Source organism: Corythoichthys intestinalis, chromosome 2, assembly GCF_030265065.1.
Source record: "Corythoichthys intestinalis isolate RoL2023-P3 chromosome 2, ASM3026506v1, whole genome shotgun sequence".
Classification (NCBI taxonomy): Eukaryota; Metazoa; Chordata; class Actinopteri; order Syngnathiformes; family Syngnathidae; genus Corythoichthys; species Corythoichthys intestinalis.
In genome coordinates, this window is record NC_080396.1 from 25,109,199 (window position 1) to 25,136,834 (window position 27,636).

The following is a 27,636-nucleotide window of genomic DNA, read 5'->3' on the forward strand; positions in this document are numbered from 1 at the left end:
ATCTTAAGGTCCTGGAGTGGCCTAGCCAGTCACCAGATCTGAACCCGATAGAAAATCTATGGAGGGAGCTGAAAGTCCGTGTTGCCCGGCAGCAGCCCCGAAACCTGAAGGCTCTGGAGAAGATCTGCATGGAGGAGTGGGCCAAAATCCCTGCTGCAGTGTGTGCAAACCTTGTCAAGGACTACAGGAAACGTTTGGTATCTGTCATAGCAAACAAAGGTTTCTGTACCAAATATTAAGTTCGATTTTTGTGATGTATCAAATACTTACTTCATGCAATTAAATGCAAATTTATTATTTAAAAATCATACAATGTGATTTTGTTTTTTTTTTTGTATTAGATTCCGTCCCTCACAGTTGAATAGAACTTATGATACAAATTACAGACATGCTTTGCAAGTGGGAAAACCAGCAAAATCGGCAGTGTATCAAATACTTGTTCTCCCCACTGTGTGTGTGTATATATATGTATATATATATATATATATATGCCATTGGCAGTGTATCAAATACTTGTTCTCCCCACTGTATATATATATATATATATATATATATATATATATATATATATATATATATATATATATATATATATATATGGCGGAAAACACTCAGGTGACTTGAAGTTCCGCTCTGAGACCCCCAATTTAGCCAAATTTCAAAATTGTCCTTTATGCATGTGTGATACATCATTGGAAAGCTTAAAATCTCAATTTTCTGGGGAAAGAAAAATTTTGAACAGGAGAGAATTTTTAAACAGCAAAACCTTAACCGGAGGTGAGAGCACGCGAGAGCATAAATAAGGACGCCATGATTTTAATGACATATTATTGCGTACTTACCTCTTTTTGATCCAAAAACTCCATGTAGCATGTATCACCGAGTGTCAAGACACAGCTGTGAATGGCCACAGCTGGATTTTTGGCGGACTTTATAGGTGAAAAATGGTAATATAACAAGGGTCGCGATGCAGAAATCGCAAACATCAAGGAGTAATCAAAATTTTCATTTTCATATATTTATGCTTTTAAACGTTTTTTTTTCTCTCAATTTTTCTTTGTTTAGATCGATTATTTATCATCTAAAATATTGGGAAAAATGTGACAGTAACAAAAAAAAAAATACAATTAAGCGATAGTTATGAGGTACATATCCATGACTTTTTTTACAGACGCTAATTTTTTCATTGTGACGTAATTTGTTTAAAAGTTTAAATTATGCGAGTGAATAATTTTTTAAAGTCGTTTTTTTTCTAAACGAAATATTAGACATCAATTAATGATTCTAAGCTAAAAATGACACTTCGAATAATAAATACGTTGACTTACCTTCTTTTTATAGCTCGGTTGAAACAAAAGCGGTGTCTGTAAACGGGTTTCCAGTCTAAAACGGACAAATTAAAAATAGTTCGGTGGCTTATTGCGCCATGAATCTGCAATGGCAACATATAGACATATTGTTGTATGAAAGACAACGGTTCTTATGGCTTAAAGCAGTTTATTTTAAAGAGGGGTGCAAGAGCAGAAACTGCTTTGTCAGCCTTGTCTGTGTTTTCTGCCATATACATACTATATATATATATATATATATATATATATATATATATATATATATATATATTAGGGCTGTCAAAAGATTAAAATTTTTAATCGAATTAATTACAGTTTAAAAATTAATTAATCGTAATTAATCGCAATTCAAACCATCTATAAAATATGCCATATTTTTCCGTAAATTATTGTTGGAATGGAAAGATAAGACACAAGATGGATATATACATTCAACATACAGTACATCAGGACTGTATTTGTTTATTATAACAATAAATCAACAAGATGGCATTAACATTATTAATACTCTGTTAAAGCGATCCATCCATAAATAGAAAGACTTGTAGTTCTTAAAAGAAAAATGTTACTACAAGTTATAGAATTTTTATATTATAACCCCTCTCAATGTTTTCGTTTTAATAAAATTTGTAAAATTTTCAATCAAAAAATAAACTAGTAGCCCGCCATTGTTGATGTCAATAATTACTTACATAATGCTCATGGGTGCTGAAGCCTATAAAATCAGTCGCACCCAAGCGCCAGAAGAGGGCGGCAAAACTCCATTAAACACAATTAACAAGTGAGCGTTTCACTGTACCGTCATTTAAATCTGTCTGAGCGGGGCATCTGCGTTAATTGCGTCAAATATTTTAACGTGATTAATTTAAAAAATTAATCAACGCCCGTTAACGCGATAATTTTGACAGCCCTAGTATATACAGTGCCTTGCAAAAGTATTCGGCCCCCTTGAACCTTGCAACCTTTTGCCACATTTCAGGCTTCAAACATAAAGATATAAAATTTTAATTTTTTTGTCAAAAATCAACAACAAGTGGGACACAATCGTGAAGTGGAACAAAATTTATTGGATAATTTAAACTTTTTTAACAAATAAAAAACTGAAAAGTGGGGCGTGCAATTTTATTCGTCCCCTGCGTTAATACTTTGTAGCGCCACCTTTTGCTCCAATTACAGCTGCAAGTCGCTTGGGGTATGTTTCTATCAGTTTTGCACATCGAGAGACTGACATTGTTGCCCATTCTTCCTTGCAAAACAGCTCGAGCTCAGTGAGGTTGGATGGAGAGTGTTTGTGAACAGCAGTCTTCAGCTCTTTCCACAGATTCTCGATTGGATTCAGGTCTGGACTTTGACTTGGCCATTCTAACACCTGGATATGTTTATTTTTGAACCATTCCATTGTAGATTTGGCTTTATGTTTTGGATCACTGTCCTGTTGGAAGACAAATCTCCGTCCCAGTCTCAGGTCTTGTGCAGATACCAACAGGTTTTCTTCCAGAATGTTATTGTATTTGGCTGCCTGTATTTGGCTGCATCCATCTTCCTGTCAATTTTAACCATCTTCCCTGTCCCTGCTGAAGAAAAGCAGGCCCAAACCATGATGCTGCCACCACCATGTTTGACAGTGGGGATGGTGTGTTCAGGGTGATGAGCTGTGTTGCTTTTACGCCAAACATATCGTTTTGCATTGTGGCCAAAAAGTTCAATTTTGGTTTCATCTGACCAGAGCACCTTCTTCCACATGTTTGGTGTGTCTCCCAGGTGGCTTGTGGCAAACTTTAAACGAGACTTTTTATGGATATCTTTGAGAAATGGCATTCTTCTTGCCACTCTTCCATAAAGGCCAGATTTGTGCAGTGTACGACTGATTGTTGTCCTATGGACAGACTCTCCCACCTCAGCTGTAGATCTCTGCAGTTCATCCAGAGTGATCATGGGCCTCTTGGCTGCATCTCTGATCAGTTTTCTCCTTGTTTGAGAAGAAAGTTTGGAAGGACGGCCGGGTCTTGGTAGATTTGCAGTGGTCTGATGCTCCTTCCATTTCAATATGATGGCTTGCACAGTGCTCCTTGAGATGTTTAAAGCTTGGGAAATCTTTTTGTATCCAAATCCGGCTTTAAACTTCTCCACAACAGTATCTCGGACCTGCCTGGTGTGTTCCTTGGTTTTCATAATGCTCTCTGCACTTTAAACAGAACCCTGAGACTATCACAGAGCAGGTGCATTTATACGGAGACTTGATTACACACAGGTGGATTCTATTTATCATCATCGGTCATTTAGGACAACATTGGATCATTCAGAGATCCTCACTGAACTTCTGGAGTGAGTTTGCTGCACTGAAAGTAAAGGGGCCGAATAATATTGCACGCCCCACTTTTCAGTTTTTTATTTGTTAAAAAAGTTTAAATTATCCAATAAATGTTGTTCCACTTCACGATTGTGTCCCACTTGTTGTTGATTCTTGACAAAAAAATTAAATTTCATATCTTTATGTTTGAAGCCTGAAATGTGGCAAAAGGTTGCAAGATTCAAGGGGGCCGAATACTTTTGCAAGGCACTGTATATATACCGTAATTTCCCGAATATAAGGCGCACCCGTGTATAATGCGCACCCCAAATTTACTTGTAAAATCTAGGGGAAATTATTGTACCCGTTTATAACGCACAACCTAATTTTAGCACTAATAAATAGAAGAATACAAGAAAACAGAGCTTGTGTACAGATACAGAAATGTCATTTTACTGACTAGTGAAACACAGCACAAGCATAGCATATTGGTAGTTCAAAACATTACCATAAACTGACAATATTTACGGTAATAATATGATTTGACTACCCTCCAACTTACCAGAATCTAGGAGAAAACAAAACAGATGTGACTTTTCTTTTAAAGGCTGCTGTATAACTTGCTCATTTCATCATGATGAATAAATGTTTCTTCCATGGATTGATACGGTAAAATGAAAGTGAGAACGTAAGTCGGAAATCCGAGAGAGCTCATCACTGTCAACACGACAGTAACAATAGGAACTATTGTTATTGGGGTTTGAGTTTCCCGAGGGACAGATATAGTTGACGGACACACACAGGAAGTCTATGTTGTTACGTTTTTTATGGTCCGAGTTGCGGAGCTGCAATAAACATTGACTGAAATGAGTTCAAGAAACTAAATTCTGTACTTTATGAAGAGTGAAAAAAGCAGAATTTAACACAGACGAAATCATTCGGCCGATCAGAGTGAAGTATTACCGAAACAAAATGGTGACGTCACTTACCGTAATGGTCGGCAACGGATCGCTGCATACGTTTCTTCAACACAACGTGGCCGTGTCAAAAAAAAAAAAAATCGGTTTATATGTGTGTATACATATATATATATATATATATATATATATATATATATATATATATATATATATATATATATACATATACATAAGTATGTATATATATATACATATATATATATATTCTGTCTCCATCCATGTACCCATTTATAATGCGCACCATGATTTTACAAGTTGATTTTGGGGAAAAAAAGTGCACGTTATATTCGGGAAATTACGGTGTATATTATATATATATATATATATATATATATATATATATATATATATATATATATATATATATATAATATATATATATATATATACACTCACCGGCCACTTTATTAGGTACACCATGCTAGTAACGGGTTGGACCCCCTTTTGCCTTCAGAACTGCCTCAATTCTTGGTGGCATAGATTCAACAAGGTGCTGGAAGCTTTCCTAAGAGAGTTTGGTATATTGACATGATGGCATCACACAGTTGGTGCTGATTTGTCGGCTGCACATCCACGATGCCAATCTCTCGTTCCACCACATCCCAAAGATGCTCTATTGCACAGGTGTCAAACCGATTCCAGAAAGGGCCTAGTGGGTGCAGGTTTGCTTTCCAACCAATGAAGAAGACACCTTTTCACCAATTAGATCTTTTACATGTGTAATCAGTTAAACTTTGTCAGGTGCTGCTTGTTTCAGCAGGAACCTCATTGGTTAAACTCTCTGCGCGTTATCGGTTGGAACAAAATCCAGCACCCACTAGGCCCTTTCTGGAATCTGTTTGACACTTCTGCTCTATTGGATTGAGATTTGGTGACTGTGGAGGACATTTGAGTACAGTGAACTCATTTTCATGTTCAAGAAACCAGTCAGAGATGATTCCAGCTTTACATGGCATGGCACATTATCCTGCTGAAAGTAGCCATCAGAAGTTGGGTACATTGTGGTCATAAAGGGATGGACATGGTCAGCAACAATACTTAGGTAGGCTGTGGCGTTCCAACGATGCTCAATTGGTACCAAGGGGCCCAAAGAGTGCCAAGAAAATATTCCCCACATCATTACAGCACCACCACCAGCCTGAACCGTTGATACAAGGCAGGATGGATCCATGCTTTCATGTTGTTGACGCCAAACTCTGACCCTACCATCCGAATGTCGCAGCAGAAATCGAGACCAGGCAACGTTTTTCCAATCTTCTATTGTCCAACTTCGATTAGCTTGTGCAAATTTTAGCCTCAGTTTCCTGTTCTTAGCTGAAAGGAGTGGCACCCGGCGTGGTCTTCTGCTGCTGTAGCCCATCTGCCTCAAAGTTCGACGCACTGTGCGTTCAGAGATGCTCTTCTGCCTACCTTGGTTGTAACGGGTGGTTATTTGAGTCACTGTTGCCTTTCTATCAGCTCGAACCAGTCTGGCCATTCTCCTCTGGCATCAACAAGGCATTTCCGCCCACAGAACTGCCGCTCACTGGATATTTTTTCTTTTTCGGACCATTCTCTGTAAACCCTAGAGATGGTTGTGCGTGAAAATCCCAATAGATCAGCAGTTTCTGAAATACTCAGACCAGCCCTTCTGGCACCAACAACCATGCCACGTTCAAAGTCACTCAAATAACCTTTCTTCCCCGTACTGATGCTCGGTTTGAACTGCAGGAGATTGTCTTAAACCATGTCTACATGCCTAAATGCACTGAGTTGCCACCATGTGATTGGCTGATTAGAAATTAAGTGTTAACGAGCAGTTGGACAGGTGTACCTAATAAAGTGGCCGGTGAGTGTATATATACATAGTGGGGCAAATAAGTATTTAGTCAACCACCTAATTGTGCAGGTTCTCCCATTTGAAAATATTAGAGAGGCCTGTAATTGTCAACATGGGTAAACCTCAACCATGAGAGATAGAATCTGGAAAACACCCCAGATAATCACATTTTTTGATTTTTAAAGAATTTATTTGCAAATCATGGTGGAAAATAAGTATTTGGTCAATACCAAAAGTTCATATCAATACTTTGTTATGTACCCTTTGTTGGCTATAACGGAAGCCAAACTTATTCTGTAACTCTTCACAAGCTTTTCACACACTGTTGCTGGTATTTTGGCCCATTCCTCCATGCAAATCTCCTCTAGAGCAGTGATGTTTGGGGCTGTCGTTGGGCAACACGGACTTTCAACTCCCTCCACAGATTTTCTATGGGGTTGAGATCTGGAGACTGGCTAGGCCACTCCAGGACCTTGAAATGCTGAAAGACCCAGCTACCTCTCATCTTCAATGCCCTTTCTGATGGAAGGAGATTTTCACTCCAAATCTCTCGATACATGGCCCCATTCATTCTTTCCTTTCCACAGATCAGTCGTCCTGGTCCCTTTGCAGAAAAACAGCCCCAAAGCATGATGTTTCCACCCCCATGCTTCACAGTGGGTATGGTGGTCTTAGGATGCAATTCAGTATTCATTCTCCTCCAAACACAAGAACCTGTGTTTCTACCAAAATTTCTATTTTGGTTTCATCTGAACATAACGCATTCTCCCAGTCCTCTTCTGGATCATCCAAATGTTCTCGAGCGAACCGCAGAAAGGCCTGGACGTGTTCTTTCTTCAGCAGGGGGACACGTCTGGCAGTGCAAGATTTGAGTCCCTGGTGGCGCATTGTCTTACTGATAGTAGCCTTTGTTACTGTTGTCCCAGCTCTCTGTAGGTCATTCACTTGGTCCCCCCGTGTGGTTCTGGTATTTTTGCTCACCGTTCTGTTATCATTTTGACGCCACAGGGTGAGATCTTGCATGGAGCCCTAGATCAAGGGAGATTATCAGTGGTTTTGTATGTCTTCTATTTTCTAATAATTGCTCCCACAGTTAATTTCTTTACACCAAGCATTTTATTGCAGATTCAGTCTTCCAAGCCTGGAGCAGGTCTACAATTTTGTCTCTGGTGTCCTTCAACAGCTCTTTGGTCTTGGCCATAGTGAAGTTTGGAGTGTGACTGACTGATGTTGTGGACAGGTGTCTTTAATACCGATAATGAGTTAAAACAGGTGCCATTAATACAGGTAACGAGTGGAGCCTCGTTAGACCTCGTTAGAAGAAGTTAGACCTCTTTGACAGCCAGAAATCTTGCTTGTTTGTAGGTGACCAAATACTTATTTTCCACTCTAATTTGGAAATAAATTCTTTAAAAATCAAACAATGTGATTTTCTGTTTTTTTCCCCACATTCTGTCTCTCATGGTTGAGGTTTACCCATGTTGACAATTACAGGCCTCTCTAATCTTTTTAAGTTGGAGAACTTGCACTATTGGTGGTTGACTAAATACTTATTTGCCCCACTATATACAGTATATATACATGGTATGACATTTTTGTGTGTTTTTTTCTTCTTTTAACATTTTCATTAAGATCAAGCTGTTGCACCTATTTGACTATTTTTCTTTAAATTGGTGAATAAAATGCATTTAATCACTTTTCTTCATTTGACTCACTGTATTTTGTTGTTAATGTGAAATAAAGTTGAGATTCATTCATTCATTCTTCATTTAATGAAGTGTTGATTACAAATGCTGCCCAAAAATATTAAAAATGTTCTTTCTCTTTCTTTCTTTCTTTCTTTCTTTCTTTCTTTCTCTTTCTTTCTTTCTTTCTTTCTTTCTTTCTTTCTTTCTTTCTTTCTTTCTTTCTTTCTTTCTTTCTTTCTTTCTTTCTTTCTTTCTTTCTTTCTTTCTTTCTTTCTTTCTTTCAAAAAAATCCCTAGAGCACAAAAAAATTGCCCAACCCTGTCTCATATGGCTGGGCTATTGGACTTGAAACTCACCGCAATGTGTCTACCAGGAAGTGTTTTCTTGGTGTGGCACACTTTTAGAATTACTTCCTCATTTCATTGTAATTAGGCATCGACAAAAGGAAGAGTTTGACGTTAAAAGGTAAGCACAGAAAGAAAAACTCTGTTGTTAAGCAAACTCTATTTTTGTTTGGATTGCATTTTTTTGTTTTGTTTCGTTTTGTTTTCTGCCAGAGAGCTGCTGACGAGTCGCTACATCAATCAGGTATTTCAACACAACTGATCTTACAGGTCAATGTTATTTCACGTGATGCCCCAGACTAAGGATTACTTTTATCATTGGTTTGCACACAAAACGTTTCTTAGTCTAGTACTTTGTTGCAGGTATTGTTTGCATAAAGTAATCTTTTGTATATCAGTAATGTGTGATTTCTGCATGAAATCCTGATTGATTTGCTGTCAAACTAATTTTGTGTTCCCCTCGTTTTAATCGACTCATACCAAAATTAGCAACATTTGTTCATATTAATGTTTTGTTTATAAACTGCTTCGAATATTGGTGTCATTTTTTAGCACATTCACAACATTGTTAACTTGTTAAATCCACTAGAACACTACTCCTAAATATATATATTATTATATACATGTTAATTATAATTATTAAATATAAACGTGAAACACAGATGTTTCTTCAAAATGTGGAATATAAATGTTAGAAATATCTTTTTTTTTGTTTTGAACTTTGTTTTTATTTAGTTGTTTTCTTTGTTTTCAACACAGAGCGAAACAACAACACAAAATAATGTCTGACAAAAAAAAAAGAAAAAAAAGAGCCTTCTAGGGTTGTTGTTTTTTAACGCTATATACGTTCATCATCTGATGTTGTTTGTGCAGCAAACTACATGTTCACACGCTGCATTGCTGCAGCTGTGCTTACACCGTAAGCACAAATATCCATTCTAAATGCAAAGTCTGAATATGAACTATTCATGAATATTAATGCAGCTATCAATTATTTTAGCAGGAAATTATCAATTAATTAGTTCGAATAATAGAGTACTCGGATTGGGAACATTTAATGCGTTGCAGAATACATTTCAGGAGATGTAAGACAAAAAAGCCTGCTAAAATTGCACTTTCAAAAGAGCATTAAATGTTAATACAAAATAAAATTCCTGAGTGTTTCTTCAAACTATGCAGAATTGCTCTTTCATTTAAAAATAAAATACCTGAGCTTAGCCTCAAACAGTATATAATAAATAAATGAGGATCTAAGTACAACAAAAGAACAACTGGCTAACTTGCATAGCAAAAGTCCGCTAGCTTAACTGCTATAAAATGTTAACAATTTTTTTTACAATGCTCTTAACAAATTGTTCGAACCCATATTTCCACAAAAAAATGCTAAATATACCTATGAACTAAATTACGAATTTATTAAAAAACATTAGCTCTGTCAAAACCTTAGCTTATGTTGGTCTTAACAGGGATCAGCTGGATTCAGCCATGTTAATTGAGTTTTGTCATATTCACTGTTGCCACTAGAGGGCAGTGTATCAAAACAAACCATTACGTCACTTTTAATTAAATGAATACTCGAAGCAGCAAAATTTGATTCAAAGCTTTTTTTCTAATGGAATTACTCGAGTTAATCGATTAATCGTTGCAGCACTAATGAAATTAATTTGTAGGTTGATAGGGGAAGTTGTAATGTGTCTAAGTTGTCAAATAAAAAACAAAATGCAACTAATTTGCTGTCAAGGACCATTGTCTTTAAGTAAAGCACATATATTATATTACATTACATTACATTATATTATATTATTTAAGAAGTATGCGAGACGTGTGTGTCGTTTTTGATAGGACAATCTTCCGAGGCATGTCTGATGTTGCACACACAGAAGAAAAAATGTTCATTGGACGAATACCAGGGAACATGTTTACGTGCCTGCCTAATCCTGAGCCATTACCAGCTCCCCAGTGTATGCCCACACTATTTCAGTGGCAAATTGAGCAGGAGAGACGTCGATACGAAGGCGTGGCGCCCGAGTTGCTGAGCTTGCAGGACACAGATGGCGACACGTATGAGTCACAGCCATGAACCAGTGCATTTTATTTGATCTTTCACGGCCTTGCTGGTTCCTAACGTTTCTTCCCCTTTGCAGATGGCTTCACATTGCTGTGGCTCAAGGCAAAAGGGCTTTGGCATACATGCTTGCTTCTAAGATGGCAAACTCTGGCGCCTTAGAGATCAAGGAGCACAATGGACAGGTACAGAAGGACTCTTGACTATTACTCAAACATGACCCATTTACTGACAGCCCTCCCAGGTCAAATAGATTGGACATCAATCATCGTCTATGACACTAAGAAAACACTACGATGAGTCTTGTGCAGATGGCAGGATGGATGGATGAATGGTTAGCACACTGCTTCACAGTTCTGAAATCAAGGGTTCAATCGCAGGCTCCCGCCTTCCTGTGTGTAGTTTGCATTTGTCGTTGTGCCTGTGTTGGGTTTCTCCAGGTACTCTGGTCTCCTCCCGCATCCCAAAAACATGCATAGTAGGCTGATTGGACACTCCAAATTCTTCATATGTGTGATTATGTGAAATTATGTCGACAGTGTATCACAAAAGTGAGTACACCCCTCGCATTTATGCGGATATTTAAGTGTATCTTTTCATGGGACAATACTGACAAAATGACACTTTGACACAATGAAAAGTAGTCTGTGTGCAGCCTATATACTAGAGTTAATTTATTTTCCCCTCAAAATAACTCAAAATATAGCCATTAATATCTAAACCCCAGGCAACAAAAGTGAGTACACCGCATGGGAACTACATACATCCTTAAATGTCCAAATTGAGTACTGCTTGTCATTTTCCCTCCAAAATGTCATGTGACTCGTTACAGGAGTGCTGTCAGTATTGCTGCAGATATTGAAGAGGTGTGTGTGTGTGTGTGGGGGGGGTCATTTCCACCACCATGCTTGACTGTAGACATGACACACTTATCTTTGTACTCCTCACCTGGTCGCCGCCTCACATGCTTGAGACCATCGGAACAAAACAAATTAATCTTCGTCTCATCAGACCATAGGACATGGTTCCAGTAATCCATGTGCTTTGTTGACATGTCTACAGCAAACTGTTTGCGGGCTTTCTTGTGTACCGTCTTCAGAAGAGGCTTAATCCTGGGGTGACAGCCATGCACACCAATTTGATGTATTCTGTATGGTCTGAGCAGTGACAGGCTGACCCCCCCACCTCTTCAATCTCTGCAGCAATGCTGACAGTACTCCTGAAACGAGTCACATGACATTTTGGAGGGAAAATGACAAGCAGTACTCAATTTGGACGTTTGTGCATTTTTTTCATGGGGGGGAACTCACTTTTGTTGCAAGGGGTTTAGATATTAATGGCTATATTTTGAGTTATTTTGAGGGGAAAATAAATTAACTCTATTATATAAGCAGCACACAGACTACTTTTCATTGTGTCAAAATGTAATTTTGTCAGTGTTGTCCCATGAAAAGACATACTTAAATTTTATCTGCAGAAATGCGAGGGGTGTACTCACTTTTAAGATACACTGTATATGTACCATGCAAATGGCTAGCAACCTAGTTCGGAGTGTACTGCAGATTTTGAGCTTGTTGTGTATGACACCTGTTCCCTGATGTGAAAAGACGGCATTTCAGATCGCGGCGGCGGCCAATCAGCACCTAATTGTAGGCGACCTGCTCTGGCATGGAGCCAACGTCAACACCAGAGACTCATGGGGCCGCTCCCCTCTACACGTGTGCTCTGAGAAAGGATTCTACCTTTGTCTACAGGTTAGCTTATTTTTCCTTTTTCCTACTTATCCATATCCAGATGTCCACAAAGAAATCAAGAAGACCAAAGCATTGTTAAGTATGACAGATGAGCTAACAAATGGGATGTACAGTATGTGGCAGTGTCATATAATGTTGAACAATTATATAAATATATATACAGTATATTGTATTATATAAATATATGCAGTATTTCAATAAAAACAGTGCAGCAAGATTTCTAAACAGACAATATAAGTATACTCACTGGAATATATTCTTTATCCTCTGTGAAAACGACTTGTATACAGTAAGTGCACTTTGCTGCATGACTGTATTTCCAGCTCCACAGTGGTCACGTTGGAAACATCTGAGGGCGACGCTACAAATTATTTATGACAAACAGGATCATAACATTCTATCAAAATGTCATTACAGTGACAGTAATTTTTTTCAATTAACAAAAACAAAAATACAGATGAGCTGTCCCGATCCGATCGCATAGTCTCACTCTCGCTCCCTCCCTGCCTCTCCCTGCTCTTTGTTTGTCAGGCAGGCAGTGCATGTGCACTGGAGCTTATTAAAGTTTACGATGACTGACAGATGAATGTGTTTGATCTTGCCAGAGTCACTTCAGAAGCGACACATGCGTCAATCATCTATTAACTTGTTAAAAAGTTGCTGTGGCTTATCATTGCGTGGAAGTGAGCAGGTCCGAGCCGATTTGAGTAGACTCACTCAATGGAGCATTTAATAAAGCCAAGCATTTTTCTATTTCTACTTTATTATTGTTTAAAAATAATCCAGTGGGACAGTAACATGTTTAAAATTTATCATAATGATTACATTTGAAGTGCTTAAAAAAAACCATTTATTAAAATATATATATGGCGGATAACACTCAGGTGACCTGAAGTTCCGCTCTGAAACCTCCAGTTTGACCAAATCTCAAAATTTTCCTAGTGTATATGCACGTGTGATACATCATTGGAAAGCTTAAAATCTCTAGTTTCTGGGGGAAGAAAAATTTTGAACAAGAGGGCATTTAAAAAAAAAAAAAATTTAAACAGCAAAACCCTAACTGGAGGCGAGAGCACACGAGTGCAGAATTAAAGACGCCATGATTTTAACGAGATATTATCGCATACATACCTCGTTTCAATTCAAAAACTCCATGTAGCATGTCTCATCGAGTGTCATGACACAGATGTGAATGGCCACAGCCGGATTTTGGGGGGATTTTATGGGTGAAACATGGTAAGATAACAAAGGTCACGATGCAGAAATCGCAGACATCAACGAGTGGCCGAGATGTTCTTTGTCATATATTTTTATTTATCATCTCACATATTGGGAAAATACGACAGTAACAAAAAAATACAATTAATCGATAGTTATGAGGAAGATATCTGTGACTTTTTTACAGACGCCATTTTTTCCATTCCGATGTAATTTGTTTAAAAGTTTAAAATATGCGAGTGAATCATTTTTCAAAGTCTTTTTTTTTTTTTTTAAACGAAATATTAGACATCAATTAATGATTCTAAGATACAAATGACAGACATTTTGATTAATAAATATAACTACTTACCTTCTTTTTATGGCTAGGTTGAAACAAAAGCGGTTACGCAACATCTGTAAACGGGGGGTTTCCAGGGTAAAAGGGACAAATTAAAAATAGTTCCGGGGCTTAATGCACCATGAATCTGCTATGGCAGCATATAGACATATTGTTCTATCAAACACAACAGTTCTTTTGGTTTAAAATACAGCAGTTTATTTTAAAGAGGAGTCTTGTCTGTGTTTTCCGCCATATACATTTTTAAAAAATTGTACTTTGGGGAAAAAAGTGAAAAAACATGTCTTATATTGATCTCTTTTCAAGTCTAAATCTGAATAAATACATTGGACACACATAAACACACATACACACCCACACACACCTGCACACACACACACACACGCAAAAAAAAAAAAAAAGGGGGGGGGGAAGAGGCCGAGGGTGCGCTACTTCACGGTTTTTCATTTATCGCGGCGGGTTCAGGTCCCCATTAACTGCGAAAAACGAGGGATCACTGTACAGTATGTTTTGTATGATTTGTACTGTATGTTTTCGTATATAAGTTGAGGGGAACCAGGAATGGATTAATGGCATTTCCTTTTGTTTCAGTGAGCAAGGACAATTTTCAGTCTGACGTAACAAATTGAACTTGTATCTCAAGGTACCACTGAGCAATGAATAAAATAATAATAAAACAAAGTAATGCTACTACTCAATATAACCACAGTACTTCCAGAGGCAGGAGAGTGAAAGACGTTTTCCACACTGGTTTACATTTGTGATACTTCGTTTCCATAGAGTATCCAGGAAACTTTCTCGGCCTGTTCACACATGATCGATACAGAAGTTTTCAATTACGATGGTAGGTTCTTTTGGTTTTTCTCAATGGCCTGAAAGGTACAACTGTGCACCTCAAATAATACTTCATTCCCTTTGGAGGTCTTACACCGCTTCATGTGGCAGTTTTGTCTCACAATGCTGTTGAAAATGAGTGGAGAAGACGAGCTCACACTTTTACCACGGACCTGTGCCAGTATCAATACCAGTACCAGAAAATGAAACAAATTTATGTTCAATGTGTGGAGACCCTGCTGAACATGGGTGCCTCCTGCACTACAAAGGTAACGCATATGTTGTACGAAAGCACATTTATCTTAAATAAGAACAAACAGTACAGAATTTACACTTTTCCAACAACAACATAATCTGGGTTGCTTGCCTTCCTCCAGGATTTAAAAAGTGGTCGGACATGTTTGCACATGGCTGCCGAAGAGGCCAATTGTCAACTGCTGAATATCTTCCTCAGGCAACCGTCTGCGTTGAACGTTGTGAACGACAAGGTTACATGAGTAGTATCTCCTGGTTATATTATGTCACCAGTAGTGATGCGTACCAAAATTCAGTAACAATTTAGTACTGGTTCTGAATGAACCAGTAGTAACCAGACTAAATATAAATTAATATTTCGGTGCTTGAATTTTGACGGGCTGAAGGTCTGTCAAGGCCCCACTCATTCTTTTTCTTCTGGAATCTTACTTTGAAGTCTTACTCCTCTGTCATTTGAGAACAGATTGAGTTGAAACTCACTTTGTTCTCGTTGGGGAGGACACTCAGTAAAATTGCTATTTCTCTATTATTCGTGGACGGAGCAGAATGAAAGTTGGTAGGTATATCATACCTGTCAACCCGAGGCTGTTGGCAATCTTACAAATAGTGACGTATACCCTTACAAATTGATGACTAATGTTACAAGTTTTATATCGCGTGCAATATGAAACAAAAATAAAGCTCAATTGTTAAAATAATATGAATTGATTGGTAATATTGTCACATATAACCTGGTGCAATCAAAGAACAATCAATATCTTCATTTTTTAAAATTTTTAAACTTTTTTTTATTTTATTTTATTTTATTTATTTTTTTATTTAATCAATATCTTCAGCTCATCATAATTACTAAATTTAACAGTGACTTTTGTTATAATTGTATGTAGCACTTTTGGCAATTTCTATCATGTTCTTTGATGGCTGCACTTCAGCTCGCAATTCAGTTTGACTTGAAGGTAGTTTGTTAGTGTGTCCAATTATAAATTAAAAAGGTCAATTGATAAAATTAACTTACCGATGCAATCTTTGAGTCAGGGAACATTTCTTTTGCTAATTCTGAGAGTGATCAGCAATAGTTGCAGGCAAATTGTGTTCGGCAACAAATTGGCAGAATTAAAACTCCGCTTTCGTCACTTTTCATTCTGCAAACTGCATCTTTATGACCAGTGTTGTTAATCTTACTTTAAAAAAGTAATTAATTACAGTTACAAATTACTTTTCCAAAAAAGTAATTAAGTTAGTAACTCAGTTACCTGAATGTAAGAGTAACTAGTTACTTGGAAAAGTAACTGATGTTACCTTTCATGTTTTTTTTTTTTCATTAAAAAAAAAACAAAAAAAACTTAGTAATCTTTGCTTTGTTTGGAAGTCATTTAATGTTGTGAATCAACCGTTAAAGTTGTTAAAGTTGCTCCCGTTTTTGCATTAGTTCCCTTCTGTCTACTTTCGACATGTGAAAGTTTTAAAATTGTTTCATCATTTATGGATAGATTCAAGTCAAGATTTTGCTGATTTATTAGTATTTTAGATAAAAAGTTACTTAGGTTCGCTGGGAAGGTTCACTACAACAGAGCCTTTCTGAGAAATCTACTGCTTTAAGATGGCGGTTGTTTACTAACACTGCTGAGTCTGTCACTTCGCATCTAGTTCTATATGCATATGATATCTAGTGTTGCAACAAGTGGGCGTAGATTGTAGGCTGTTGGCTACTGTCAGGAAATATTACAGCCACCTAGCCTAGCATCGCGTTTGCAACAGCGTCACAACACTCTTCTCTCCTTCCCACTTCGGCTCTTCTTTCTCCGTGGGTCTGACTTTTCTCGCGTCATTCAACCAACGTAGTAACGCATAGTAACGCACATTGTCTCGTTGCGGAAACGGTGACAAAATCCAAACGGAAAAAATAAAAAAAACGGAATGCATGAAAAACGTAGATTTTGAACGTACGGCGTAAACATTTAAAAATCAGCGCTCACTTGTACAAATTACGCCGAAACCATACAACTTGACAGGAATGGCATAGTAACACACATTCTCTCGTTGCCGAAACGGTGACAAAATCCGAACGGAGAAAAAAAAACGTAATGCACGAAAAACGTAGATTTTGAACGTACGGCGTACACATTTAAAAATCAGTGCTCACTTATACAAATTACGCCGAAACCGTATGGGTTGACAGGTATGGGTGTATTCTGGGTATTTATGCCCATCAATCCTTGGCGTGCTATTTCTTAATTTTTTTTTTTGTCTCTGGGACAGAGGTGGGTAGAGTAGCATAAATTTTTACTCAAGTAAGATTAGCGTAACTTCAAAATAATATTACTCAAGTAAAAGTAGCCATCCAAAATATGTACTCGAGTGCAAGTAAAAAAGTATCCAGTGAAAAGACTACTTATGTAATGAGTAACATTGTGAGTAACTGCTTATTTTTGTTTGATTTTTTTTTTTTTTTTTTTTAAACAATGGTATTTTTTTCTATCAGCACAAACTTATCTAGTGTACAATAAACCCATTACATAACCATATTAAGCCAAAGAAATATGAAAAATGTTTTGAAAAAATCACTGAATTCTGGCAAGAGTGAAAAAAAAGACAAAGATGAAGCATTATTCGTCCAAAGAGCATGAGTGCCCTCTAGTGGAGAAAATAGTTCCTAGTTTGATTAGTGAATAGTTCCTTCATAGTTACTATTATGAAATTAAAAGGATCATTTCTCCGGTTTTCCGCGGTCAATGAGTGCCAAATAAAAACTGGCAGAGAGGTTGAAATCGGTGCTTTCGTGTCATATTGAGATTAGCGCTCTATGTCAAATACTTTTTTCAAAAATATTATTTTTTTCAAAAATATTTGACATAGTATTTGTATTTCACATTTGAAATCAAATACAATTTTTTATAGTGCTTTATAGACGCAACGTGATTGATAATGCTGGCGTGATCATAGAACGGCAAGCATGCATCTGATTGGTGTAATGGAGTCATGTGATTATTGTTGCAACGTCTCATTAGTGAAAGTAGTAGAGCTACTCTTGGCATCGCTGGCAAAAAAAAAAAAAATCTTATATGTAGAATAAAGAGGAAAAATGTAACGACTGTAGCCCAAAGTTGCGGAGAAAGAGTAGCGTTTTTTTCTTCACAAATATAAGTAAAAAGTATAGCTTAGTAAAACTACTCTTAGAAGTACATTTATTCTCAAAAAGTTACTCAAGTAAATGTAATGGAGTACATGTAACACGTTACTACCTACCTCTGCTCGGGGATGATTAATTACATTAATTAATTGCGGGCCTAGTGTTGCCTGCAGTTTACTAGCCAGCCAGCAGAGGGAGCACGGCAGTCAGAGTTGATTTTCAACGTTTAAAAAAAAAATTTTTTTTAATCTGCCCGCTTGTTTTGTAAACAAGTGTGATGTCAGTGCTGCTATTCTCGAGCTACAAAAAAAAAAAAACGAAAAAAAAAAACAACTATGAAATAAATTATGATTTACTCTGTTGTATTCAATTTGGCATTGTAAATTCAAGGGTACATTTTTTTATAGCTTAGGTGCATTTCTTTTAATTAATTTTTTGAAGTATCGATTCAAGAACCTTTTTTAGCACTTTTAAGCAAAACCATATCAACCCAAATGATACCCAATCCTTCATTTTTGTTTTTTTTTGCTTTACATCCAATTATGTCCCTGACGGTGCCTCATATTTTGAATATTTCAGACGTGCGGCGGCAACACAGCCCTGCACATTGCCAGTTCCTTACAAAACAATCCCAGTCAACTGGAAGCAGTGATAATGCTGATGATGGGAGGCGCTGACCCCACAGTCCGAAACTCGGAGAATGAGCTGCCATGGCAGCTGGCGCCTGGAGGACCCATTGGTGAGAGGGTAAGGCGAGATTGAATAACATTTACAGTACCTTTCAAACAACAGGTATTATTCATCATTGTAGAAGTTACACGCCTTTTTATTATATCAACAGCTTGGACTGAAAAGCTGGTCAACACGAAACCTGTTTAATTTTGTTCTTTTTTTTTTTTAATGTCCAATTTTAGGTGCGTCAGATCCTGGGAGGAAAATATGTTGATGTTTAAAAGTACTCCAGAACAGAACACTGTCAGTCAGACGGTCTATCTTGCAAATATTTGCCATCAAAAGGCAGATGTTGGTTGTTTCAGTGAAACAAATCTTAACGTAACACTCAATGAGCAAACACGTAATACTAATGTTTTTTTCTGTACTTATATGTGGTTTGAAGGGGTTTGATGTTGTTTTTTCATTTTAAAACTAGAGTACACTTCACATTTTTGTCTTAAAATTTGTGAGTCAAAACCAAAGGCGTAGGTTTGGTCTCAACATTAGTAGGGATAATATAACAGCATAATCCGTATGTACACTTTTTGCTGGGGACGGGATATTAACAAAACCAGATTATTGAACGGGGGTCAGTGCCGCATTTCTCACAAATATGTACCTAATAATGGATAGGCAAAACTTTTATGTGTATTGGTTTATGTGAAACAACGTTTGATTCAAACCTTTGTTTTCAATAAATATTAAAGAAACATTTTGAAGTGAAAGTCCCTTTATTTATAAAAAAAAAAAAAAAAAAAAAAAAAAAAAAAAAAAAAACGGGGAGCTATCACAGAATGAGTCCACTTCTGGGGGACACTGGAGCACCCCTAGAATCTAACTAAAGTGTTGTAATACAAAAGTGACTTGGGAAAAAAAAAATGAAAAAAAATCTAAGCTATCCAAGGACCGATCTACATCTGAGGCATCCAAAGCACTTTCATGAAATTCATTTGTGTGATTTCATTTCACTTTTTTTTCATGTCAGTTCATGTTCATGTCAGACCTGCATCAAAGTTAGCATAGCATTAATCTGTGTGAACTTATTAAACTGCAAATCTACTGCGGTCAAGCCAGCCTCCACAAGTCAAGCTAGCCAACCCTCATTTGGATCCTTGGTTGCATTATGTGCTTCACCGTAAGTCCCAAGAATGGGTCCACTTCAGAGGGACACTGACACTGGCCTGACCGCAGTAGTTTTGCAGGTTGTCAAGTTCACACAGGTTAATACTATGCTAACTCTGATGCAGGTCGGACTTTTAGTAGCAAAATTAGTGGTGTTTCCCCCAATGTTGCAGCTGTCCGAAAAAAAACAACAACTTCTAATATCCTTCCTCTTCGAAGGGAGTGGAGGAGGCTGCACTTTGTATTTCTGTCGGCGAGGTTGTGTGGGTCTGTGTGGTGGGAGGAGGGGGCGGGGGTGGGGGGTGGGGGTCAAGTCATCATCCAATCAAACGTGCACTTGAGGGGAAAGAAATGGACCAGCACATTCAGCAAGTGAAAAGGGATAAATATAAGTCTGAACATAATGAAAATACTTCACTTAATAATGGTAGGGTCTATTCTAGCCTTACAACATATGGGAAGACAATCAAAAATTACCCATATAACTGAACTGAAGTTATAATGCAAATGGCTAAAAAGTTGGTGGGGACAATTTCAGCATCCTGAAAAGTTGGTAGTGTTATGTCCCTACCGTCCCTAAGCAAACGTACGCCCTTGGTCAAAACACACATTCATTTTGTTTCCTGGTTTGACTATACAGTACTTAGTGATATTTACATTAGATACATGTGCTATGTTACATGGCTTGATTTGAATGAATTTCAACAAACATATTCAATAAAACCGATTCCCAATGTCAAATACGTAGCTGTCACAGTACAAATTTTTCTCCATCATAATTAGCACTTTCAAGTTGATCAAAACCCTGTCATACACAAAAATTAGGAGCGGGAACCTCTTGGTACATCACGATACGATACGCGATACAAAGCTCATGATAATGTTGATCTGACGATATGGCGATACAACGATTATCGATACATTGGTCAGAAAATCATTGTAGGATATTCTACAAACAATTAATAAACAGAAAAACAAGCTTCTGCTGTGAATTGGAATGAATTTATCACTAGTAGACGTCCAATCCGTTTGAAGTGGGAGGGATGGCAGCGAATGAACGATGTTCATTTCACGTCGATGGCCATCAGTGGCAGCCAATGCCAGGCATTGAGGTCATTTTGGGCCATTTAAGGTCATTTACCTGTTGATTTTCAGTTACCGTATTTTTTGGACTATAAGTCGCACTGGAGTATAAGTCGCATTTTGGGGGGAAATTTACCTGATAAAATCCAACACATAGAACAGATATGTACTCTTGAAAGGCAATTTAATATAAAAATACAATAGAGAACAGCATGCTGAATAAGTGTACAGTATGATGTTACATGACGCATGAACAACGAAATGCGAATATACTGTCCTCACCAGGACGCTACGGCTCGGTCCTGGCTGTACAGCAAGCTAAACTCCCAAATGACGATGCTGGACGTCCGTATAATTTGCTGAATCAATTCCATCCTCGATACCAAACAGGTTCGCATCAGCGTAAATAAATGATAATTAGGTGCTATTACAAAAATGACACAAACGGTTAGCAAGCGTTCGCTAGCATTAGCACATCGTTCAAACAACCACACAACTAGCTCTAAGTGTCGTGGGTGGAAAACACACAACAACAACACAAAAAAGATGATACACTCAGGTGTTGCCTCTGTAGAGATATTTTACAAGCATAAACAATGAACGTAGGTTCGCAGCCGTATCTCTCTCTCTCTCTCTCTCTCTCTCTCTCTCTCTCTCTCTCTCTCTCTCACCCACTCGGTCAGAGACGCTGCATAGCTGTCTGTCTTCTTCTGGCGTGTGAGCGCTCTTCTTCGCGTAAACAAGTGCGAGTGCGCCCCCACGTAGGCTTGAAAGCGCCACAAACTAAAAGCATGCATTTCAATATGAAAAAGTCAATAATACAATTGAACACACATTGCCAAAGGCAGAATGCGAACATGGCCATAGCTATTAAGAGTTATTCAGATAACTATAGCATAAAGAACATGCTAACAAGTTTACCAAACCATAAGTGTCACTCCAAAACACCAAAACAACATGTGAAATTATATCATAATGTGTTATATACACATAAGTTGCTCCTGAGTATAAGTCGCACCCTCAGCCAAACTATGAAAAAAACTGCGACTTATAGTCCGAAAAATACGGTACATCCTGTTGATTTTGGGGTATTTTATGGGTTACTTCCTGTTTATTTTGAGTTACAGAACATGACGCGACCTGGGAATCACCCAAATGAATAGGCAGTGACTCAAACTCAACAGGAAATGACCTGTAAATGCCCTAAAATGAACAGCAAATGCCCTGAAAATCGGACAGAATGACTGTGAATGCTCTGGTTTCGAATGAACGAACTTTCCCAGTCTAAATGGATTGGGCGTTAACTGAGACACTATTATTTTGGAATATTTTGGTAGCCACTTGTTGGTTCCTTTTTATTAGGGTTGTTCCGATCATGTTTTTTTGCTCCTGATCAGATCCCGATCATTTTAGTTTGAGTATCTGCCGATCCCAATATTTCCCGATCCGATTGCTTTTTTTTGGCTCCCGATTCAATTCCAATCATTCCCGATAATTTTTCCCGATCATATACATTTTGGCAATGCATTAAGAAAAAAATGAATAAAACTCGGACGAATATGTACATTCAACATACAGTACATAAGTACTGTATTTGTTTATTATGACAATAAATCCTCAAGATGGCATTTACATTATTAACATTCTTTCTGTGAGAGGGATGCACAGATAGAAAGACTTGTAATTCTTAAAGGACAAATGTGATTTTGTATATTGTGACTAAATATTGCCATCTAGTGGATTTTTATGAGCTTTCAGTAAATGATAATTCAGCCATTTAACTTCTGCCCAAATGCATGATGGTAAGTGCAACCATGACTGTGCGCAATAGTACCAATTGATATATCTTCTCAGCGTTGGAAAATACAATAGGGTGTTAAGAAAAAGATCAACTACTACCTTTCTTCCCCACATTGCTTCCCACGATATTTCTGATCATTGAGAGAGGGATTGTAAGGCTTTAGCCAATTAAAAAAAGCTTCAAAGGCTGCCAAAATTCTCTCTACTCATTTTACGTTGCCTTTTAGTTCTATGTATATGTAACACAATGCCATTGTAGATTGAACGCGACAATGCGTGAGTGAGTAGTGCAGCGCATGCGTTAATTGTGTTAAATATTTTAATGTTATTACCGCCGTTGACGCGATAAATTTGAAAGCCCCACTTTAAACCAAAACTAAATACTCTGGATGAGTGTTAGACATTTTGTCTGTAACGTTAAATACAATTAGAAAAAGATTTAATTAAAAAAAAAAAAAAAATATATATATATATATATATATATATATATATTAAAAAACGCATATCCGATATTTTTTTGCCGATTCCGATACTTTGAAAATGACGTGATCGGACATCTCTACTTTTTATTGTGTGTGTTTTTTTTTTTTTTTAGACATTGACACCTTTTTAAAACAATATCTTGATTCTTGGCAGGAGCATATCAATAACCTTTTGGGATACAAAGTATCACGATATATCACCATTTCGATATTTTGTCTATATTATAATTTCATCTGCGTTCATTCTTCGGTGACCAATCGTCAAAAGTCTAATGACCAACTATTAATTTTTTACTTAATGTTAGCACGTCTTTCCACTGCAACGTATTAATTGTCGCAACTGCCTTTTAAAAGATTTTTTTTTTTTTAATCTAAAGTCTAAAATTAAATAAAAAAAGAATAATATGACACATCTGTTGTGCTGATATTTTTGTATTTTCAGTTACATCACACAAAAGTACATTTCAATGGCACAAATGTCTCAGCCTGAACAGACCAGAACAAGAACACATGAACAATTGTTGTGATCAACATTTGAAGTTAAAGGGGTCAGACAATAACAAACGGTGCTGGTTGGACGTACAGTATGGCACATCATAATCTTCCATGTTTCAGAGGTATTTCACAGCACAAAACAAAATAATCTAAACCTAAATATTGATATTGGCTGTTTTTTCATGTTATTGATATTTGCTGTTTTTTTCTTGTTATTAAGGCATGGAATCAGATACATGGCAATGGTTACAACAGCATTGTGACAGCAAGACAAACACTGTAAATATTCAATGTTATTATTTTTTTAAAGAATATTTAAAAATAAATATGTGTGTATATATTTCATCGATCATAAAGAATATGTGATTCTCTTTCATTAAGTACCTTCATAAAATTTACTACAATTTGATAATTTCTATAACGTCATTTAATTATACTATATTTCATGAATATACTGTAGTGTATTGTCATGAACTCTCATAAAACATACATTCACTTCTATTCTGTAAAGGTTTTGTACAGAAAGGAGCACATTGGGGTTCAGTTGGTTTTCCTCATTGAAGGAATGACTTGCTTAACTCTTTAAAATGTTAAAACTCGTCGCATGTCGCACTCACACTGCCCTGTCATACCCTAGTCTTTCCTCTCCTCCCGTTCAGACATCTATTGTCGTCAGTGAGATTAAATTTGGTAATGTGTCAACTTTTGCTGTGAGTTGGCGCAATGGGAATAAAAGTAACTTTACACATGTGACTCACCCAAGTCCAAGTCACCAGGAGAAAGAGGAATTCGGCAAGGTGAGTGCTGAGGTGAGGATGTGGTCAAGAGTGGGGTGAGGAGAGGGTTTTCTGTGCCCTCGTCTTCACTTAGTTGAAGCAGGGTGTTACTTTGTGGCAGGAGTGCGGTGGTATCCGCGTCCCCGGGACTCTCTCGGTTGCAGCTGGCCGTTGGCGGAGCAACAAGTGGGCTTGGTGGGAGAGAGAGAACGGGCGGCTGAGGTGGCCCGGGGGACGGTGCCGTACTCAGCACTGGGAGGGGTGGAGGAAGAGGAGAGCAGGTGCGCGACAAAGGGGAGCTGGTTCTTGACAGGGTAAGGGGTGAGCAGGGATGAGGTGGTGGTGTTGGGGTCGAAGCACGAGAGATGGAGGTGGGTGGGGAAAGGCTGCTGCGGAGGCCCCATTGCTCTCGTTTCTCCTTGATAGTCATACTCTGAGCAACCTTCAGGGAATATTAATAGTACATGTTCATTGCCTTTTATTGTACTTGGATACTTTCTTGTCATGTAGAACATAATGTATAAAACATTCATCTCATATGGGTAACGGGTAATGACACTCACTTTTTTCTGTTTGTTTTTGCAAGAATGGCCTGAAAGTTTAATGCGAGACTCGCACGCTGAACATTTGATTGCTTTACTTTGTCCTTCCAGGGAATTTATGTATAAATTAACTTATTTTTGGGTCCCCAGCAGTCACCACAATGAATTAATTAATTACAGGCTGAACATTTTACAATAGTTTGTCTTTTGTATTTAGCCTTTAAGAGAAAATTTTTTGTTTACCATTTTTTTTTCTTTAAATGTTTGAATATCATCATCTTATGTTATTAATAAAAAAAAAAAAAAAAAATCAGGAAAACTGCAAAACCGTAAAACAGTCATTGACAAATTAACAAAAAAAAAAAACTACTGGAAAAGAACTATATTTTATATAGCTATATACTATATAACTGTTGTTAAACGTAAACAACTGTAAAAAGCACAAATGAGTAACTGGTGTGACAGTGGTGTCAGTTGTGATGACTACTGAGCCAGTAGTACTCTTAGACTGGCTTCCCTTACTTTCCACCCCGACCATCAGCTCTTTGACTAGTAACCCTTGGCCTGGCGTTATAGGCCTCTGTGATCAAGGACAAACAGACTCAAAAACAGTTTCCATCCAAGCGCTGTTGCAGCACTCAACTCACACTCATCCCGATGATTCAAATTCTCATTTTTACTGTGCTCGTTGCACCACTAGGCACTTTATTAACAACATAACATATATATAATATATATATATGTATATATATAATATATATATATATATATATATATATATATGTTAGGGCTGCCAAACGATTAAAATTTTTAATCGAGTTAATCATAGCTTACAAATTAATTAATCGTAATTAATCGCAATTCAAACCATCTCTAAAATATGCCATATTTTTCTGTAAATTGTTGTTGGAATGGAAAGATAAGACACAATATGGATACATACATACAACATACTGTACATAAGAACTGTATTTGTTTATCATAACAATAAATCCACAAATGGCATTATTAACATTCTTTCTGTTAAGGCAGGGGTCGGCAACCTATGACACGCGTGTCAGCACTGGCACGCGAAAGGTTAACCAGTGACACGCGAGGGCATGGCAAAAAAAAAAAAAATGCGTGTTATGTTTATTGTCGGTTGTATCTTTGTCAGTTGCTGAAGCGCCCCATCTTGTGGCCGTTTTATTTATTGGTTCTAAAACAGTAGAAGAAAAATGCAAATAGGAAGTTCTTCAAATGTGATTCAGTGTGTTACATGGCAGCTCCACTCTCAACACTTCAGTGGCATTTGTGTTCTTTAGAACAACGTCTGTGAGTATTTTGTTGTCAAATTGAGAATTACACTCTTTATATTGTCTTTAGGTTGCATGTTTGAGGGAAATGTGTTGGATATTTCTAATTAAGAACATCTGAATACAGGCTAATTGTGTTTGCATATATGGATGGCATTTTTGTTATTTGCAGCACTGTTGCTGATTGCATGTATTTTTTCATTGTTTTAGTTTCACAAAAAAGAAAAGAGACACATAAAGGATTACTGAAAACACCCGGAGTGTGAACCTTTTCATGTTTAGCTGTTTGGATAGCGGAAGCGAGCCCATTTACAATGCGCCTTTTTACCGGAAATTAAGGCATTTTCAGTTGCGCGCCCTGTTATTTAGGGGCTTTACGGGACCGTCTCTCTCACCCACTCTGCCTGTGGCGTTATATGCGAGCAATAATGGATCTTGAGCACACCTCCAGCTCTTCCCCAATTTCTCGACTCCTGCGCTTGTCGGATTTTTTTCTCTGCACGTTTAATTCAGCCCACGCTACTAACATGTCACGAAGCCGACCAATCAGAGAGCTGGCGGAAGTACACTGTGTTACCAATTGTACTTTTTTGGTAATTGCAACTCTGCACCGTAGTGTGTAGTGGACAGGCGATTAACGTGGCTTGTTGTCGTCGATTCGCCCGGTGCTTACTTCAGAGAGGTGGTGATGTGTATAAAAACACAGTGACATGTTGGATGGTATTTTGCTGGAGACTTTTATTAACAAAACTAAAACCAGCATGGGACACAGCCACTTTTCATGGCGCTCTTCGCACAACTCTCTCTCAACACCTTGCTCCCTGCCTCTCTTTTTCTTACGCTTAACTAGTAAGCTGGTCATACTGTAGGGGACAGCGGCCCCATGGGGGTGCCGGTAACAACTGGTTGGCTGGTTACTTCCGCTTGCTCTGTGCATTATGCCTCAAGAGCATTGTGTGTGTGTCGCACAACAAGTGTCAAACGCCACTACGAGACAAAACATGAAATTCATGGAAAACAGGGCCAGGGATCACATTAAGGTAGGCATCTTTTGTATTTGTTATATCAAATCTAAAATTGTGCATAGAATTCACTGTTAGTGAAAAAGACAAAGTAGTCGCCTGTTCTGACTTTGAAGGTTAAAACAGCCCGCTCTGTACTGTGAGAGACCTGTACTGAGAATCACACTTTTTCCCCTTTTCTTGCTGGGTTGTGTGTGTGTGATATGTTTACATAAGATGATGCTCAAGTTTTGATATTT

The 27,636-nt window shown here is 37.6% G+C and overlaps 2 protein-coding genes across 21 annotated transcripts in view; one reads left to right on the top strand and one right to left on the bottom strand.

Moving 5' to 3' along the window:
* The first annotated feature begins 8,440 nt into the window (after positions 1-8,440).
* nfkbiz (nuclear factor of kappa light polypeptide gene enhancer in B-cells inhibitor, zeta) lies at positions 8,441-19,488 on the top strand. 4 transcript variants are annotated; one of them, XM_057855789.1, is made up of 9 exons: positions 8,441-8,714; positions 10,313-10,531; positions 10,615-10,720; positions 12,143-12,289; positions 14,628-14,691; positions 14,769-14,950; positions 15,059-15,169; positions 18,646-18,813; positions 18,981-19,488. In XM_057855789.1, exons 2-9 carry the CDS (start codon positions 10,329-10,331, stop codon positions 19,017-19,019), a joined length of 1,020 nt encoding a protein of 339 aa, XP_057711772.1. In that variant the 5' UTR covers positions 8,441-8,714; positions 10,313-10,328; the 3' UTR covers positions 19,020-19,488. The 4 variants fall into 4 exon arrangements, with proteins under 4 accessions (XP_057711772.1, XP_057711781.1, XP_057711754.1 ...); XM_057855798.1 differs by having other exon boundaries at positions 10,452-10,531; XM_057855771.1 differs by lacking the exon at positions 8,441-8,714 and having other exon boundaries at positions 9,220-10,531.
* A 250-nt stretch (positions 19,489-19,738) lies between these two features.
* Positions 19,739-27,636, bottom strand: part of LOC130907881 (protein unc-80 homolog) — an 89,950-nt gene continuing 82,052 nt past the window's right edge. For 12 of the 17 annotated variants that reach the window (XM_057823498.1, XM_057823513.1, XM_057823506.1 and 9 more), the window contains one exon: positions 19,739-24,980. In XM_057823498.1, coding sequence (XP_057679481.1) covers positions 24,504-24,980 — 477 coding nt within the window. In that variant the 3' untranslated portion in view covers positions 19,739-24,503. The remainder of the gene's footprint in view (positions 24,981-27,636) is intronic. The other 5 variants (XM_057823484.1, XM_057823466.1, XM_057823416.1 and 2 more) reach the window with 2 other exon arrangements.